The 20,483-nt window shown below is 39.2% G+C and overlaps 2 protein-coding genes across 7 annotated transcripts in view; both read left to right on the top strand.

Annotated features, from left to right (window-relative positions):
* The first annotated feature begins 8 nt into the window (after positions 1–8).
* kif3a (kinesin family member 3A) lies at positions 9–13,093 on the top strand. 3 transcript variants are annotated; one of them, XM_034598046.1, is made up of 18 exons: positions 9–182; positions 895–1,171; positions 1,878–2,022; positions 2,729–2,813; positions 3,017–3,122; positions 3,601–3,740; positions 3,879–4,076; positions 4,190–4,364; positions 5,209–5,307; positions 7,350–7,355; positions 8,236–8,392; positions 8,539–8,719; positions 9,878–9,988; positions 10,180–10,305; positions 10,643–10,696; positions 10,807–10,875; positions 10,976–11,106; positions 12,038–13,093. In XM_034598046.1, exons 1-18 carry the CDS (start codon positions 177–179, stop codon positions 12,084–12,086), a joined length of 2,115 nt encoding a protein of 704 aa, XP_034453937.1. In that variant the 5' UTR covers positions 9–176; the 3' UTR covers positions 12,087–13,093. The 3 variants fall into 3 exon arrangements, with proteins under 3 accessions (XP_034453937.1, XP_034453936.1, XP_034453938.1); XM_034598045.1 differs by having other exon boundaries at positions 7,347–7,355; XM_034598047.1 differs by lacking the exon at positions 7,350–7,355.
* Positions 13,094–19,359: 6,266 nt separating this feature from the next.
* The window catches only part of atrx (ATRX chromatin remodeler), a 33,176-nt gene continuing 32,052 nt past the window's right edge, over positions 19,360–20,483 (top strand). For 3 of the 4 annotated variants that reach the window (XM_034597673.1, XM_034597675.1, XM_034597672.1), the window contains exon 1: positions 19,385–19,589. The gene's annotated coding sequence lies outside the window, so the exon portion shown is untranslated. Of the gene's footprint in view, positions 19,590–20,483 lie in introns of all 4 variants that reach the window. The other variant, XM_034597674.1, reaches the window with a different exon arrangement.

Below are 20,483 nucleotides of genomic sequence, written 5' to 3'. Positions count from 1 at the left end.
CCCTTCCCTTGTACGCATGCGCAGACAGGCTCAGCGCTAACAACAAGCTAACGGCTGTGAGCCTCACATGTAACGGACTCTACGCTGGCATGTACATTCTTCGGATAAGCTAGTTTCCAATGACCGAATCCTTACGGACACAACGCTTATTCTAATCTCCTCTGTGCAGTCTCACCATGGCGGTAAGTCACCAGGCCTGTTTGCCTGTTTTTTTTTGTTTTGTTTGGAAGTGCGGTTCCTCCCTTCCTCTACCCCACCCTCCTCTCTGGTGTGATGCTAACCGGTTAGCATCGTTACAGGATGTAATGAAATGGCACCCAGCTCACTGCGCTGGGTTGTTTTTCTCACCTCAAATCATGCGTCAGGACGCGTTAACAATGTGCAGTTTTCACAGAGCATGTTTTCCAAATTAGCTTCTGTGCTAGTTGACATTAGCGTTTCGACGTTAGCAACGCAAGCGTTCGCCTGCCTAGCAACACAGCAAATGGAAAAAAAACCCAAAACGTTCCATAGCTAATACCGTGAGCTAAACGTTGAACAGACACACACACACACACTTGGCTTCTATCTTTCTATAGTTGAGAGGACACTCCTTGAAATAATGCAAGGCAAACATAGCCCCTTGCCCTAACCATAACAACTAAATGCCCAACCTTAAAACCAATTCTTAACCCCCAAACAACCCTATGAATTTGGGAGCATCATCCAAAATATCCTCACAATGATGCTAAAACTATAGAAACACAAACCCTGCTGTGTATCTTTGTACGTATAGTAGTGTTCCAGCTATTCCCTTCTACCCATGTTAGCTAGCTGACATTGTAGTTTAGTGAGTTAACTGTCACTACACATTAGTTGCTCTCCTGTGTCATAACTTAGTTTTTCTTTTCACAGAGTAATAAGCTGGAGAGACAGCAGGAGGTCGGTGATAAAGTCAAGGTGGTGGTGAGATGTCGTCCCTTCAACCAGAAAGAGAAGATGATGGGCCACAAACAGGTCGTCAATGTGGATGAGAACCGTGGGACCATAACTGTCAACAAGCTGGAGAATCCTCATGAGCCCCCCAAGACCTTCACCTTTGACACTGTGTTTGGACCAGACAGCAAACAGCTGGATGTCTACAATCTCACAGCCCGCCCCATCATCAACTCAGTATTAGAGGGTTACAACGGTACATTAAAAAAAAAAAAAAAAAAATCAATAAGCCATTGCTGTAAAATCAGGACCCTCACAGTAATGATTGTTGGACACTGTTACAGAGCCCGTTCAGACCTGGTATTAACATCTGTCCTAAGGGATCCGATCACGAGTGATCAGCGCTAAGTACAGGTCCTAACCCACTAAAATGTGTCCTGAGATCTGATCAGTCAGACCACATTGGAAGGCGGGGTGAATGCAGATGCCAACTCAACTTACGTCCTCTGAACCGCGACAGTATCACAATGAATCATATTTTACTAATCTCAGTCACCAATGCGTTGCTTTGTTGATGACACATACAAGGTCAAATACTGTGTAAAAACCACATAATTTTGGCCTTGGAACACAAATGGCAGTCATGTTTGCTTATCTATAGAACAGGAAGTGAGATCCGATCACATGTGGTCACAGGAGACACATCCGGGGCAAATTTTAATGCCAGGTGTGAACTGACCAAATTAAGGCTGTCTGCTTGTGATCGGCTCTCTCTAGACGGATGTTAAAACCAGGTCTCAACAGCATTCATGGCCTCCTCTACATTTAATCTCTGTCAGATGCTTGCCATCTGTGTTTTTATTGTTAACCCTAATAACTGCTATTGTTTCCTTTTAGTCTTTAATTTTCATATTCCACACTAGCACAGATGGTGTGAACTTACACTCTGCTGCTCATTTCAGGCACCATCTTTGCATATGGGCAAACTGGCACAGGAAAAACCTTCACCATGGAGGGAGTGAGAGCAGTGCCAGAGCTAAGAGGGATTATCCCAAACTCCTTTGCCCATATTTTTGGTCACATTGCCAAGGCAGAGGGGGATACCAGGTAAGAGAGGAATCAGTCAGGGAATAAAAACAATTTTTGGTCTACACAAATGGTTAGCCACTCCCCTAAGTTCAGTTGACAACTACAATGACCCCATTTACATAAATGCCAAATTAATTGAAGGATTTTGTGAAGAGTTAATATTTCTAACATGCACACTCCATCTAAAGCAACAAGCATGACATTACTACTGACACACTGCCTTGGTTTTGCACTGTCATAAATTGAGTAAACATAAATATTGAGCTTAAAGTAAGCATTATCTTTATCGCCACCCGCAAGTAATAACAGCTGTTTAAAAAAAGTCTCCCAGATCAGGAAGTGCTTGTAAATCACACGGAATGGCAGAGTGGCTTGTCATATACAATGCAACTCAAGTGGCGGAGCTCCCTAATTTTCTAAAGATATCAAATATTTGGAAGAAGCATTTAAGGAACAAATTTCCATCTGTGGTGCTCGAGAAAGTTTAGGTCACCCCTTTGAAAATCAATTTAATTTCTCTTAGATAGAAGCTATTACTCTGACTAGATTGATTATGTGAGATCTTTTTGTTTCTTAATGAAGTCAATCAATATTATCAGAACAAAATTCCCCATGTTAACAGAGCTTCTGTCAAAGTCCACAAGTGTTACAAGTGAGAAAATTATTCACAAAGCCTTTTCTTTCTCCATTTACCTCACGTTTTGTACACATTTTATTCTCACAGGTTTTTGGTCCGTGTTTCATATCTGGAGATTTACAACGAGGAAGTGAAGGACTTGCTGGGCAAGGATCAGATGCAGAGGCTCGAGGTAAAAGGAAATGTCTTTTAAGCCAGAACATACAGTTCAGTGATTAATACTACATCTGTCTAGGAGGATCTTTCATAAAGGCCACAAAAGATATTTTTCAATATGTGAAAAATTGTTAAAAGTTGCTGAGTATATTAAGGTGAATGAACTATTTGAGGTTGATGACAGTTTTCCCTGATAAAAGGTCTATTTTTTATTTAAAGGTGAAAGAAAGGCCAGATGTTGGCGTGTATATCAAAGACCTATCTGGTTATGTTGTAAACAATGCTGACGACATGGACAGGATCATGACAATGGGACACAAGAACCGTAAGTTGAAAGACGGACGTCATGAAGATGGAAATAGAGACCCATAAAATCTAACATGTTATTTTCCACTGAGATATTTACCTGTGTGATATGTAGTACAATCACCACAACAAGCAGCAGCTTACTTATAAGAAATGGATATTAAAGAGGTTTACACAATCTCGCATTATATACAATATTGAGAGTATTTAGCTGATTGACTTTCATAAATTTAAATTTAATATTCATTTAAGATATTGTTGAGAACTTGTTAAGCATGTGTAAAAAATACTTCACATGATGTTAGTCAGAAACGCCATAAAAGGGAATTTCACAAAGTGCAAAGATAATGATTTCATAAAGATTTTAATTTCCACTCACATTTTAAAGTTCAAAGATAACATGGGATGTTTGGCATATTAGTTTGAGACATTTGGACTCCACTTAACTGATATGAGTCATGTTGTGAAGTTTTTCTCTGTTATTTCACTGTGTTCAGGGTCTGTCGGTGCCACAAACATGAATGAACACAGCTCCCGTTCTCATGCTATCTTCACCATCACCATTGAGTGCAGTGAGAAGGGCGTTGATGGAAACCAGCATGTGCGCATGGGAAAACTTCATCTGGTTGACCTTGCAGTATGTATCTGCAGTCAGAAATTTCTCAGCAAAATTAAACTTCGTCCCAGAGAATGCGATCACACTGATTTTATATATGCTTTATTGCACACAATCCATCCAGCCACAACCAATTAATCAACCACCCCCATCCCACAGGGTTCAGAAAGACAGGGCAAGACTGGAGCCACAGGTCAGCGTTTAAAGGAAGCAACAAAGATCAATCTATCCCTCTCCACACTGGGTAACGTCATCTCTGCCCTGGTGGATGGCAAGAGCACGCACGTTCCCTACAGGAACTCCAAACTGACCCGTTTACTGCAGGATTCACTCGGAGGAAACTCAAAGACCATGATGGTACGATGAAAGTTTCAAAACAAGCTTTGGCCAATTCAAAGCATTTTGCCATACTTGATGCTGACATTACAGTTTTTGCCTCACAATTTAAATCTCATACATTTCCTCACCAGTGTGCAAATATAGGCCCCGCAGACTATAACTACGATGAGACCATCAGTTCCCTGCGCTATGCCAATAGGGCTAAAAACATCAAGAACAAAGCCAGGATCAATGAAGATCCCAAGGATGCCCTGCTACGCCAGTTTCAGAAGGAGATTGAGGAGCTGAAGAAGAAACTAGAGGAAGGTAATAATGCTGTTTGGTTTTTTTTTTGCTGTAGAATATATGCTTTTTAAAATACTCAGGTGTTCCTCTTTGAGGGAAAAATAGATACCATAAGAAGAAATTTCATTTTAGATAATTTTGGTTTGATGATTTCACCTAGAGATGGTCTAATACCAATATCAATATTGAAAATCAACCTCAGCTAGTACGCAAATACCATACGCTATATACCAATCTGATACCATGTCTTGTACATGTTATTTGTTTCACCCAAGGTGAAGAAGAAGTGATTTCCACTAGTGTGGTGTTAGCCAGAGCTAGCTAAAATGCCACCAATTTGGCAATATTTCATGCTGGAACAGCTATTTAAAGGAAATAATAGTTGTGTATTCCTAGATTTATTTAGTTGTGTTCTTTCTCAGTTATGACTGTAGAAGTAGATAACATAAGGCAGAATGTACAACAATGACAGCAGCCATCACCTTCATACAGGGTTAGTACCATACAGCTGTTAAAATATGGTATTTAAGATGTTGTATTTAGATGCAGCTGGTTAGCTGCCTCAGACAGTGTGTTAACACACCTGCAAATGTAACTTTGGTTTGTTTAGATGCTGATGTGGTTCTCACTCTTTCAAGCCTCTATAAAACCACACACTGTCCGTCAATGGGTTGTAGCTGCAGTTCTGATTTGTTTATTTCCTCTCGCTCTCAACTGGCACATTGATGATTGATGACTGATATTTCTGTTAACAATACATTTAAAAAAACTATTTTATTTTAGACTACAAGAATGGAAAAATATATGTGATTTCAATAGCACTTTTGAGACTGCCACTTAAATTGTTGTTGTTGTGTGATTGTAGGTGAAGAGATCTCTGGTTCTGAGGGGAGTGGATCAGATGAGATGGATGAAGGTGATGATGAAGGAGGGGAGGCAGGAGTGGGATGCAGGAGAAGACGAGGTAAGAATATGTGATAAATGCACATGAATATAAATGTGTGGCGCATAGACTGTATATAAAGATGGACGAGATGACAGCTCCCCATAAGTGAAGCCAAATCATCTTTATCGCCATCTGGTGGCTGGCTGCAGTATAGGTCATAAACCTTACCTCCTCCTCCTCCGTGTAAGTGGAAGAGTCATGGGGCTAACTAAAAAGTCAAAAGCACAAATTAAAATACAATTTTCTTAAAGATGGTTTCTGTCATTTTTTGATGTACTAAGTAGAAACATGTTGTTCAACTTAGTATACAGTCTATGTGCAGTATGACAGCAAATGACTAAAAATCGAATGATGCAATCTTCAAAATGTTGTGTTAATTAGTATTGGATATACATCGGTAGACATAGATGTCTACATGTAGTTCAATCCCTTATTAGAATGATAAGTTATATGAGTCAGATGTAAGGTTGTCAGATAATCATCAAGCTGAAGTTAGTTTCAGATCAGTGGTTATTCTATAAACTCAGGGTTATCATTCATAATCTTAACACCTTTCTCATTTAGGAGTTTCCCTACCCTTTACACCTTGCTATGTTTGAGAACAGTTAAAAACGGATGACAGTATGTTGCAATGATGACGCCTTTGTTCCTGTGAGACCATGTTCCAGGATGGTTCATACTGGTCTCTCTCTTTATTTGTCATCAATTTGTTTGCGTGTTTGTAGCATTTGGTGTGAAACAGTTTCTTATCTGTTTATATTCTGTAAATAGTTGGCGTGAGTGAAAGTTGATAATTGAGAGCTACTTGACGGATGTGTTGATGAATGTGTACTGATGAATGCAGTTTTTTCTCTGTAGGGTATGTAGGTGTTTTTTTTAGGGGGATTCCCAGTTTTTCTGGGTTTCTTCTTTGTAGTATTTCCGTAAGTGGGCTTAATGACTTCCTTACCCTTGTGAGTAGGGTGCACAAGATGTATATTATAGTACAGCAGGACTGCATGAAAAATGTGGATTGAACTTATCTAGAGGCCTCATATTACTTTGTATCAGTTGAAAGGTTCCTTGGAGGAAGTAGCATGTTTTTGGTGTTCATCCTGAATATTCTGAGTGTTTTTTAAAGGATTTCTTTTCTTATATCTATTATTTTTCAGTGTCTTGTTTTAAATAATTTATTCTTTTATTTTTTTTATATATTACATATTATTAAATTTGTATAACTTTTATTACATGTACCCAATAATTGCCGCTCATACTCTCTTTGAATGTGTTACCATCCAGATCCAAACAAGGATAACAAAAAAAATTGAAACAAATTACTCATTGTATTTATTATACTTGTTATATTTTTTATATATATTTTCTATCTTTGGAAGGTTGTTCATTATCTTACGAAGAGAGAAATATAATCTATATTGTGTCAACTATACTATTGACACTTGAGCTCTCCTAAATCCTGAGTAGAGTAGACATATGAATGTATTTTGACAATTTATGGATCACATTGCATGTGTGAAAGGGGCTTTAAACTTTCCGTATGTGAGGCAACAGCCCAGATCCCTCCTTTGTTTTCATGTCCCAAAAATGTATTTATTCATTTTTTATTGGATTTACAAAAAAAAGTTGCACACAGATGTTTCGGGACGGATCCCTGAGTTCACACCGGACAGTTCTTGGCGCAATAAGCTATTTCTGCACAAAAATCTTTTAACTTTATATCATCAGTTTCAGTTTACACCTCTTCCACACTATATTGTCTGCAGCCCATGTACCTTGAAGATGCAGTTCCCCAACACAATGCTTCATGTTTAATGTAAAGGGGTTTTATAAAATTTTCTCATCTCTGTTCACTGTCACTTCTCCTAAGGCATTTCATAATATTTGGGATTTTTGAGTTTGATCTCACTTTGTCTCTTTCCTTTTTCACATGCAGTGTTCCACTCTATAGAGCCATACAACTTTCAAGATTACTCTGTAATGTGTTGCTCTTTGTGTGTCTCTCTCTCTCCTTCTGGTGCAAATGCCGCCTGTCTGACTTGCTATATACTTCTTAAATCAAGAAGAAAGAGGTTGGTTTGAGAACCTACATGGTCCTACTGTCTCTGCTCTCATAAACTAATGCGCCATGCATAGCTATTTCACTAATTCTGACCGAGCCGACCACAGACTGTTGTTGGCATCTTTCTGTCTGTCGCAATAAGACTGTCACTGCCATGGGACTCATGCTATACATCTTCATAACCATCATGTTGTTTTACAGATTCTTGTAAGTTCCCTTCAATATGAAATTTTGCTTAGAGGTTCAATGTGTAGAATTTAGTGATATCTAGAGGTGAGTTTTCATGTTGCAGCTGAATACCCCTCACCTCACCTTCCCCTTCCAAACATGAAAGAGAACCTGTGGTAGCCTTCAGTTGTTATAAAAACTCAAAAAGTGTTTAGTGTGTCCAGTCTGGACGACTGTAAAAAAAAAAAAAAGGCAGCCTCTGTAGAGAGGACCCGCTCCCGATGTGAACAGAAAGTATTTAAATATAAAGGGCCCATTCTAGGGTAAAGAAAACAACAATTCGTACAATTTAGATGAAACACACTAGTGAAAACATCACTAGGATTATATTATATAAAATTTCTGCCAATAGATCCCCTTCACCTAAATCTTACACACTGGACCTTTAAACTAACAAGCAAATCATAAATATATGTAGGTGGCTCTCACTGACTCCCTGTTAGAACCAGGGTTCCCTTAAGAAACTCAAAATTCGACTTCTGCTGTGCGACTTACTGAACTAAACTGTAAAAATTAAATGATACTAACACCACAGTTTAAAACTAATCAACATGCTTTTAAACCAGTCTAACTTATATGCGGAAAAGTGCTTGGCATGAGAAGATACAGCGAAAACAACCTGTGAGTAAAGGACACTGTGGTTCCCCTGTGTCTCTCTGAAGGCAGGAAGAAGGTTTCTCCGGACAAGATGGTGGAGATGCAGGCAAAGATCGATGAGGAACGAAAAGCTCTTGAGGCCAAGCTGGACATGGAGGAGGAGGAGAGAAACAAGGCAAGAGCAGAGCTGGAGAAGAGGGAGAAGGACCTGCTTAAAGCCCAGTGAGTCCATTCAAGATATTTGTTTGAAAACCTTGAATATTTTATTTCACTGTTAGCAGACCTTGCAATAAATGAATGATTATTTCAAGTACTTTATTTATCAAGGATACAGTACCTTTCATACCTGATATAACTCGAACCCTTAGGCAGGAGCATCACCTTCTGCTGGAGAAACTGTCAGCTTTAGAGAAGAAGGTGATTGTGGGTGGGGTGGACCTCTTGGCCAAGGCCGAAGAGCAAGAAAAGCTCTTGCAGGAGTCCAACAATGAACTTGAAGAACGTCGCAGGAGGGCGGAGCAGCTGCGGAGGGAGCTGGAAGAGAAAGAAGTAAGGACAGATAACAGTTGGTATTGTTGTAGGCTACTGGAATATTATCACAATACCCTGCTGTTAAGAAGGCATTGACAAATGGTGCCGTCAAACTGCTGTAACCCCAACCCTAACCCTATGAGTCGTTTCGCGAAAGCGTTGCAGCCTGTGTGTGTAGCCCTCTTCTTCTACTCTCTGCAGGCTAAGTGAGCATGACGCACGTTTTTAGCTTTTATAATGACAACAAGCAGAGAGGCATAGCTGCTAATACAATTGCTCTTGCCGAACGTCCACTGTTTGCCAACGAAGCACATGCAAAGTGAAATATGGTTTTATTTCATTTAAAAACAGTCAGGGCAAACCCATGGTCAGCACAGATCGTGTCTGCAAGATGTTTGAAACCTACTCAGACCAGGAGTGTCAAAAACACAATTGTATGTATGCAAAAACATGCAATAAATCTGTGTATCATTACTTCATTTCATATTCATTTGAAAATCAAAAAATTTAAACAAATATAGCTTTATTTGTCGGACTGATTTCATGTTCAGATCAAAAATATAAAATGTAAAAAACAGGCCTGGGGCCGAATTTGATTTTGATACTTAATTTTCCCGATTTCTGCGATCTGAAAGTCAATCCGAAGGCATAGCTTTCTGTTCTGGTGCCTCACTAATTAATGTTTATATTGATCATTCGTGTTTGTGTTTGGCTTGACACAACATAAATCTGTGCATTATTTACATCATATTGAAAACTCTCAGTAGCTTGAATTAGTGTTTGTATGGGCCCTAACAAAATTCACTTCCGCAGTTAAAATGTGAAAAATGTGCCATCTTCACCCACACACGTCACATTGTTGGTCTACAACCCTGCAATATTTCAGAGCTACCTGGATATGACATCAGAAACCAAAATAGTTTGATTTACAGCATCATTTTGCTTTGTGGTACTTTCTCACTTTCTTCATCTACATGTAAAGTTAATGTTTAGAGAAAAGTCAAAGAGGCATGTCCCTTCAGTTTGAAATAAGCCTGATGTCAGGATATGAAAAATATTTCCTATATATTTTTATATGTATCTATATAGGTTCCTTGTAGCCATGACCACAGACCATAGCTTGCTTGCTGGAGCTTCCTTCTGACTAATCATTGCTCCCTTTGCCTCTTAAAACAGCAAGAACGTCTGGACATAGAAGAGAAATACACAAGTCTACAGGAGGAGGCTCAAGGAAAGACCAAGAAACTGAAGAAAGTATGGACCATGCTGATGGCTGCTAAATCCGAAGTAAGTATAACAGAAAAGCACCTGTCAGGGCTGGGTGGTGCGATATCTAGTGACAATCATATGCTCCGTAGGATCATTTTCATCAAGAATTTGACAGATTATTTCCCAGTCAAAATTCAATAAGATAATTTGTTTTTCTGTCTTTAAAGTGATAATTTTCTAAACTCAGTCCATATCATTTTGTCTGTTAGATGGCAGATCTACAACAAGAAAATCACAGAGAGATCGAAGGCCTCCTGGAGAACATCCGCCAGCTCAGCAGAGAACTCCGGCTCGAGATGCTCATTATAGATAACTTTATTCCCCAGGAATACCAGGTGTGTGTGTGTGTGTGTGTGTGTGTGTGTGTGTGTGTGTGTGTGTGTGTGTGTGTGTGTGTGTGTGTGTGTGTGTGTGTGTGTGTGTGTGTGTGTGTGTGTGTGTGTGTGTGTGTGTGTGTGTGTGTGTGTGTGTGTGTGTGTGTGTGTGTGTGTGTGTGTGAACCACTCTAACTGTATCACATGCACATGCAGCCAGTGTGGCCCGGGCACAGGTGTCCACATTGCAGAAGCACCTTTTTTCCTGCAGGTGCTGCTATTGCAGCTCTGCAGCTGGTGGTGCTTTGCATCAGTGGTAATGTCCTGTTTTTATATTTTCTCATGTTTTTCTGCGTAGGAGATGATAGAGAATTATGTGCACTGGAATGAAGACATCGGAGAGTGGCAGCTGGTGAGCTCCCTTTGCATAACTCGTGTGCACACTGCGAACTTTGATTTATATATGTTGGCCCTGAGTTAAGGATGACTTGTCTTATTTTGTGTTTTTGTGATGTCGTTCAGAAATGTGTGGCATTCACTGGCAACAATATGAGAAAACAGACTCCTGCTCCAGACAAAAAAGAAAAAGATGTGAGTACAAGAGGATACATTTTGTGTAATGGCTGATATATTTTTCTCTCTGTGCAGTGCATTGTTCACTTCTCTCTTCTCCTGTCTGTTTCTTCTGCAGCCGTTTGAGGTGGATCTGTCCCATGTGTATTTGGCCTACACAGAGGAGAGCATGCGGCAGTCACTGATGAAACTAGAGAGGCCCAGAACCTCCAAAAGTAGCAAGAGTGGTCGACCCAAGACTGGACGAAAGTAATTTACTTTGTACAAAGTGACACCATGTAGTTTCTCAGGGTACAGTGATTGCACCATAGAGTGTTTATAAAGATGGATGTCGCATCTCCACTTCCTCCCACTATCCAAACATTATGCCAAAATATCCAGGATAAGAACGCTGCCATCTTGCGCCAGAAACATAATTTGAACAGATCGCTGGTCAGTCTCAGCTGTCAATCATGACGTTTCAAATAGCTTACTAAAACCAAATATACAGAAAAAATTTGCGCTTGAACATACATCTGTGTAATAAGCACTTCCTGAAATCAACCTTTAAAAAAAATGTGGCATGTACTAGTTTTGTCACATTGCACCGTTTTTGTCCCATCCATTCACATGGAGGCAGTCATTTTGCCCACCTTAACATACAGTCTTTGTTCTGTCTACGTCAACTTGCTTACCACAAGCGTAGGTGCAGTTGGAGGAGTCATTGAGAGACTGCACCTTTCCAAACTCTGGCTTTAGTGCGTCTCAATCCACCTCCTGAAGTAGTTTAAACAATCACCTTTTTCATATCAGGTCTTTTTTTTTGATTTTGCAACATGACGACACTTAGAGTTATTGTTTGTAAATGGCCATTTCTGAAAAGTATTCTGGGGTAACTCAAAGATCAGTCTTTGCCAATTGTAAGTTCTAGGCCATTTGCCATTTTAATGTGTTTCAACAGTTTTTCATGAATACTTCCGTTAGATTACATAAAATAGTCCTATGAGTAAACAGAAGAGTTGCTAGTTGTGGCTGTTTGGCCTGACCCGACCCCACAATTTCTCTGTATAGCATATGGATATCAAGCGTAAGCATGATGCAATCTGCTGTTATCTTAATATTCTGTCATTCTGAGAAATGACAGGGCTGAAAACGTTCTGAGGTTTTTGATTACTCTTATCTTGCTCTCATCTCCCCACAGGAAAAGATCTGCAAAGCCAGACGCTCTTCTCGAATCCCTTCTGCAGTAAAGATGTAGAGGAAGGTCACACATCTCTGCAACTTTCGTTTTACTCTATCAAGATGTCATTAGTCTAAAGAAGTTACTGTTGAACATAATTTAAAAGATTATCTGAATGCACTGCATAGCTGTGAAGATTTAAGTTGTTGTTGTTAGTCGTTGGATTTGTTGTTGGAGGTGCAATAACTATAGAGTTAAGGACTAGTTATTTATATTATAATGTAAGACTTCTTTGAGGATACCCAACATTTTAGTGTCGCTGTGGAACACATTTCAGTTACCTGTTTGAAATTAAGCTCATTTATCTAAGCACCACTACCTTCAAGGGGGAAATCCTCTGTAAACATATTTCACTCAATAGTTCAATGTTGTTTAAAAGTGACCAACAATCTGAAAGCAGCTACAGATTTCTCAGAATGCTGGAAATATATATCGTGCACATAGCTACTGCATTCATAACCTTGAAAATGTGTACTCAGAAGTGTTGTGTGATGAACACAACAGATTAAGTCTTAACTGTTATACTGATTTCCTGTTTTGTGACAAACTGATTGATAACACATGGCCTATAACTGAATTCATAGAGGGTTGCATTTGCGCTTAAACTAAAGCAAATGATTCTTCTCTGAGCACAGGCTGTAGCTTTAGTCCATTAACATGGAGAGAAACATAGTGAACACTAATGTGTGGGATCAACAAGAGCAGAGTATAATTTCACATAGTTCAGTGAAAGATGTGCTTTATACTTTAAGAAGCATAAGGGAGTGCTTGGCTGCCTGCTCTCGTGCCATTTCCTAATCAAAGCTAGTCACAATTTAAATTTTCTAATGTCACCACGCTCTGTGTTTTATTGAGTTAACCCATGAATACTGTATGCCTTAGTATACTACTTTAATGTTATGTTCTGTACTGGAGGCTAACTGACTTTTATTTTGTACCATAAGGTATGCCAGATGTTTACACCCACCAAACCCCTTGATATTTTATTGATTAAATTATTTTACATGTTGGATCTCACACTCTTGTTGAATCTTTCTTTTTCCTGATTGTTTCAGGCTCCTTAAAATCTTTGAATGTCACAATATCATAATACCTATGTACAGCAATTAGATTTAAAATAATTAAATGTCTCATTCATATTCAAGTAGAAAATCTTAAATGTATTAGCATTGTCTTTATAGCCCAGAAACTGTTTAATTCCACTGATTGCTCATTAACAATTACACTTTTATTCATAAACAATAAATTATGGAATCAAGCAAGTCATTGGTGCTTAAGCTAAAGTCGAATGCTGTCCAGGTTTAAATGTGACAGAGTGAAGAGATATTCCATCTTTCAGAAATAGAATAGGTCACTGAAATGCTTGAATCTATATTTTGGGCAAATAAAAATAGAGGCTCTGTGAGGCACGTTATATGTGCTGCTGTTTAACGCTGTCTCTCAGTTCTTCGACTTGTAAATAAATGTACAATTCGAGTTGCGTCGCTCAACCTACATAACACATTGTTTTGTGGCAGAGAAGGCAAGAGAGCACAGTCTGCTATCTTCACTGTAGCAAAGGCAGACTGAGAAATGTCCACACATTCAGTTAAATCACCTTTATTTTTTTTAAAGAATAATACTAATAAGTCTGGATCTCTGTGTCCTCAATGGTATCTACGGCCATGTATACAGTATAAACATGCATAGCCGTAGCTACTATTGAGGACACAGAGGTCCGGACCTCTGTATTATAACATTTTAAAAAAAAGGTGATTTAACTTCCTAAAAATAACTTGTACAGCTCCAAAATAGGATGTGCTCCATTGTCTGATCATCACCATCATTGCTTGTGTGTGTATGTGGGCGGTGGAGAGGATCATCTTCTCGTAAATATACAATCTTTGGTCAACGCAATTCTGCTTTCTCCGCTGGTTGTTGTATGCTCCGTTCAATGTAGGGGTTTGGAGGTAAATGATGATGGTCTTCACAAGTGACTGACCTACGCAAGCCTATAGTTGCTCTCGACACATCTTAAAATATGCATATTTAGATCGGGGAAATCCCCCCCAAAATTCTGGGGATGCTGCCCTTCGGCCCCCGGAAATTGGTCCTCAGTATTGCTTAAATCCTGGTTACGGGACTGTATACATGTTTAATCAAATACAATTATCAGCAATTAAAATACTTGTCAGAGCCAATATAATGTAATAAATATATAGAAAATAGGATACAGAGTTAATCCAACTAGTTTACATATGATACATCATATAAAAATCCTTTCTTACTCACAATTTGTTTTACATAAATAAATATTAACTATGGAAAGCACCTCCTACTAATTATGTAATGTGATGTAACACTAATATTGTCCAGGGTTAGGGTTAGGGCTGAGGAGTTCATGTTTTAGGTGAACTGAGTTAATATCTCCTCCTCTGTGTGGAAGTTTTAAGTCTGAGTTTCTTCTCTTTTCAACCTTTCTGGAGATTCTGTCTTCTTCAGTGGAAGACAGCTGAATAGTTTAACGATATATCACTAAAACCTTAAACACTGTCAATTACTAAATACTTAACAAAAGCTTTATTTTGCAAGTTACCTGCACAGTTCTATTGTCCAAATAGCTGCAACACAGGATCGTCAGAAAACATTCTCTTCAAGGTCCCAACTACATGAACTGAGCTGGGTAAATAACCACATGCTTGAGCTATGAGACATCTTAAACTTAGAATTGTTACACTTTCAGTTAAAATCTTTTAATATCAATTTTCATAGAGTAATGTTTTTTTCATATTTATTTTCTGTAATTCATCATAGTAACTGATTCCTTTATGTTTCTATGTCTGTTCTTTGTTTTAAATCTGTTTTCTGTGTTTTAGTGAATGTGTGCGTGTTTGTATTGATTTGAAACCTCCGATACTTTGCATCTTTAGAGATATTGCATCTCTGTGGCATCTTCCTGGTTAAATAAAGAATAAATAAGTGGTGGAAAAAACTCGAAACCTCAACAACAAACTGCTGCTATGTAATAATTTATTGATATAAAAACACAAGAAAAATAAATTACATTTTATAATAAATAAGAAATAACTTATGCATATTATATGTGTCACTTAATAAAATATGGTCAATGCAAATCCTTCATGTCTTCACTTCGAGTTCATAAGAGAGCATGTCTTGATGCCCTCCAACAATTTGGATAGATGTATATGATGGGTCTTGACCTCGGTACAGTTGACAACCTGAAAAGAAACAGCTTTTTAGGAACTAAAATGATGGAGAGCATTTGACATTTTTGACATGAATTTGGTTCTGGAAATATATAAAAAGGTGGTTCGATCACATAAAAGCTCCTCTTTCTCCTACCTTGCTCTGTATGTTGTACTGCTTCACTAAACAGGTGAGTTTTTTCACCTGGTCTAAATTCTCGGACTTCAGAGATTTCTCGACCCAACAGAAATACTCCATCTGTGTAGAGAAGCGCACAGTTAGTAACAGCATCTTGCATCTACTAAGACGGATGCTTTTTACAATAATCTCAATACTTATAAACAAAAGGGTTTCCAACATACCACACAATTTGACTCATGTCCTCTTGCAAACTTCACTTGTTTGTTTGCCAGCTTTGATGACTTAAATGACAAAATATAAAAAATGTTAGTACCCAATTGAACAAACAACCAGATGTGACTTTCATAGTTTACTCACATTGTTCCTCGTCAGGTTAGACACTTCATGGTAGATTTCTTCCAGCCTATTTTGTAGAGTGGGCTCCTTCGTAGTTTCTAAGGAGATAGTCATCATCATCATCATCATGAGTGTGAAACTTTGAATACTGAAGTTCTTCATGTCTTTGAAATTGACCGTGGGCTTGCACTGACAGGTTGAGCAGTAAAGCTGAGTAACGTTCAAACTCTTACTACTGATGCTACTTATATTGTCACCATCTATGATCTATGTCACACGTCAGAGGTGGAGGACACCAAATAAGGATTAGGATGATATGTATCTGTGTTACTATCAAATGTTCCACTGGGTGCATATATAGGCCTCTAGTTATCTCTTACCAAGCAGTTTCCAGGTAATGCCAGGCAGGTCATCGCTGGGGGTTAACATATGATGAAGTTTGTTCTGATGTGGAAAGATGTGCAAGAAACTAATCGCCGAACATGACATCATATCAAATGACAAAATACAAAGTAAACTAACTGTTTCATCATGGCCGCATGCTCACAGATGAATATAATTTAATGGCACCTTTCCACAGCAGACATTATGAGTTTTCAGAATAACACACGAGGAACTGATGAAATGAATGATGATCCAACATCGTTCCATTAAAGCGAAGTGAACTGCAGCCATTGTTAGGCTAACCAATATCATTAGTAACACCTACAGTGTCATGGCAAAATGATCACGGTGTGTGGGCAAGTGGGAAATTATTTTGAGTCAAGTTTTATAACTTTATCCCACACATTAGGAGGAGGAAAATGTGACAGGGAAAAAAAAATCTTGACTTTTAGTGAGGTGAGGGGTATTAGGCTGCAACATGCAACTTCACCATTAAATAACACTAAATTCTACACCCTGAACCTTTCAATTCAATAGATCCAGATTTTTATTTGTATCTGCACTGAATTACACACACTCAATGGTTAGTCCCCTTAACATGTCATTAACATTTTTACCATTTTTTTCATCGAGCCATGAATTATTCTCCAAAAAACACCCTGTCTCGCAATTTCAAAGAAAGTTAAAAAAAATTCCTGGATCAAAATTTTAACAGACGATGAAACCATAAAAGATATATCTGAAAATAATAGAAATATCACTAAAGATAATTTAATTAATTACTACTGCTAGTAATCATATCTGTTATTGAAAAGGCAGAGCAACTGAGAAGTAAATGAAAATGCAGCATTTTTGTTTGACTGTCTGAAGTCTGAACGGTGTCACTAAAAACCAAGAGAGAGACTCCCTTCTGAATTGATACAGTTAATATCATTGCACACAAGCACATTCACATCATATTTTACATTTATTATTTCAGCAGCAGGATAGTTTTTACTGTTGCACCACCAGCTGACAAACCTTGAGGAAGAGCCCCATCTTCAGGTAATCATCTGCAAGTTTTAGAATTCACAATATTCACAGCACAGCAATTTGTTTAACGAGGCACAATGGAGGCCATGAGAGTGGGAGCCACTTTCAGTACAGGAATCAAGTTCTCTGACCTGTGCACAGTTATTGCAGTTGTAATGTGAAACTTCAGGGTACAATTTTTTACAAAATACCATGACAAACTCATCAAATCCATTGAATAAACCAGTGAGTCCCCACATTTTCCGCTTGTGACCCCTTATAAATGAGTGATGCACCATTTGAACTGCTTAGATAACTGTCTGAGTCTGAATTAAGACATTTTCAGAATAGTCTGCTTTCATATTTACATACTTAACTTCAATGATCACTCTCTTTTTCACAAGTTTCAACCAAACATGAAAAACTTGAATAATACTTAAACCAAGAAAAGGAGATGCATGTCTCCTCAATACAGTGCAGATGTCTTGTTGAGCATGAAAGTAAATAAGTAAGTAATTTGGGTTTTAACATAACATCTGATCATTTCTGATTATAATGTTACTGTTTTAATCTGACTAACACGAAAAGATAATCTATGTTTATGCTATAGGCCTATGTATTGCAGACCTGCTTTACCAAGTATCTTTCTGATGTTACTCATGATGTACTGAGTCAGCTGTGATCAAATATAGATATATTGTGTGACAGTATATTTTGTATTATATTTTTTGATAGTTGAACAGGCATTTGTTGTTTAGTGGCACACTTTTCCATATGTTTTTGTGTTTTTTCTAAGACTGTTCTTTGTTTGTTTGAATATTATTTACATATAATACATGTTTTTGCATTGACAAATTCTGGTGTGGTTCATCCTTGGTGTGACACTATCATCATTGGGTGTGATGATCAGATCAATCACGTGAAAAATATTATCAGCAAGAGTTGTTTTGGATGTATAACAAGGTTAGTCAGAATCAATTTAAAATATATTGAGCGATTTAGGACACAGCTCTTACTTTGTATGATGACTGAGAAAAATAATATACAAGTATTCAATTTGTACAAGGAAAAGCTGGATCTCAAGATAGTAATGATAAAGAAATATGATAAAGGGGGTAGCCCAACTTAGGAAAGGTAAATTGCATTTCCATTTTATATTCAATAAATGTCATGTTATACTATGTGGCAATTGTGACACTAATACAACAAATTGTTCAAATAATTCAGATTCCAACAAAAACCCTAAAAGATCCCATGATTTACTGGAAATCTAAGAGTCAGTTCAACACAACTCAATAATTTTGTCATCTCACAACCTTTTCATGGGTATAATTTGACCCTTAGGATGTTAAGGAATTAAAGAAATTAAAAGCAGTCCCAACTACAACAGACGTTTACACACGAATAACAAAATAATAGTGTTGTATAAGGCTGGGCAATCAACAAATAAGTATATTTTATAGAAATATACGTAAGAACAATAAGCCTTTATAGCAATATATTTATTATTATTTGTGCACTGAGGTAAAACACATAATTGATCTACTTCAGATTTACAAAGTGCTTGTCATCCTCTGTCCATATAGAATCATTTAAAACCTTAATATTTACTCATGAGCAAAAATTAGTCTTTAAACTTAAAGAAGATAACGATATCGACTGATTTTGAAATCTTTATGCAGCGATATTTTGGCCAATGTGGCCCGAGCAAAGGCCATTTTTTGGGATTGTGACTTTTCATCGTCATAATGCCCATTTGGTTTATAATAGTGGTGTACTTTTCAATCAGAGGGATTCTAAATGCAGAACTTAGCTCTTACTCCAGTATTTTTACATTCCTCCACCACAATTGCTTACATGTTGTTATCAATCTATCTGCCTACTGTGTGTGGATATGATGATCAGCATGTGGAGGGAGTTGAGTGACGCTGCAGCTGCAACGTCTATACAGACAGTGTGTGTGTGTGTGTGTGTGTGTGTGTGTGTGTGTGTGTGTGTGTGCGTGCGTGTGTGTGTGTGCGTGCGTGTGTGTGTTATTACAGCTGCGATCAGGGAAACAAAACAGCGCGCCGTTCAGCACATCAACAAATGAATGAAATGGAAATGGAGCCAGCAGCCTGATCCTTCCCAGGGAACATGAGTCCCTCGGTGCACCGACGAATCGCAGGTCTCCGGAGGGGCCGGACCAGTCGGAGTGGCAGCCCCGTCTGCAGCGCTCAGCCAATGGGAACACGCACAGGATTTAGGCTAGATGCGCCATTTTACTGCGTCCACAGTCATCCGGCAAGATGGTCCCCTCGCTTTGTCTGCCCTGACCGGAGTTGTTTCGTATTTTTTGCGGCTCTTCTCGCCTCCGCACTATCGCAAACCTGTGAGATTCCACCGGACTGTTTGACGGGACAACCAAAACAACACGCGTCTCCGGCGGTCGAGAAATGACGACGGCGGGAAGCAGGTACGGGCGCAGCTGAATGTGTTTGTTTGGACCAGTCGTTGTTACATTGGTCACTGTGCTGCCTCCGCTAGAGAAGAGCCGGGCCATGAGTGCCCGCCGCTAGCAAGCTAGGCTAGCCGAGTTGTAGCTGTTAGCCGATTAGCTGCACAGCCGGCAACATTCAAGTTCGTTCGCACACACGCAGCTGCACACGTGCACATTGTAGGGTGTTGTCAATGCGATTAAAAACCAACGATGCGCTTTAGTGTCCACATGCTAGGACTTGGTCTGTTGTTGTTGCTAGCTATATGTTGTGTTGCTACTTGTGGCTAGTGCTAGCAAGTGGCCAGGCTGCGGTTGTCTCGCAGCTTCGCGCCGCGGTGCAGTCGGAGCCCGGGAAGGCCCGTGCATGCATCCCCCCCGCCCCCCCGCCTCCCCGTTGCATCGCATGCACTGGAGCCTGGACTGCAAGGTTGCCAGGGCAACGTGCAGCAGTAAGAATAAGTAATCTCAGCGACAGCTAAACCGGCTACTGTTAGCTAGCCTCAACCTGGCGTCAGTCCGGAGTGTCTGTGTTGTGTCAGTGCTGAGGGGGGAGATAAGAGCGGCAAATGGAGTGTGAGCTGCTTGTTGCACCGCCGGCCTCTTTGTTTTTGAACGGGGGCTTTTTGGACCCATTTCAGGCCTGGTAGCTGCTGACGGAGTGAGAGCAGCTCCTCGCTGATCTAATCAGCACAGTGTGATGACGCAAAACATCCAAACAAACAGCGGCGCCTCTGTATCAGAGCGATGTGCCGCTAATGAATCCACGTCGGCCCAATAACAGTAGAATAACCCAGATGCTGGGATCGTGAGGCTCGCCAGCGCTCTCCCGTTTTCTCTGAATCTACTTTTGTTGTGGTCTTTCTGAGGCAC

The sequence above is a fragment of the Hippoglossus hippoglossus genome, chromosome 10, assembly GCF_009819705.1.
Source record: "Hippoglossus hippoglossus isolate fHipHip1 chromosome 10, fHipHip1.pri, whole genome shotgun sequence".
Classification (NCBI taxonomy): Eukaryota; Metazoa; Chordata; class Actinopteri; order Pleuronectiformes; family Pleuronectidae; genus Hippoglossus; species Hippoglossus hippoglossus.
This window is presented reverse-complemented; position numbering and strand designations above follow the sequence as displayed.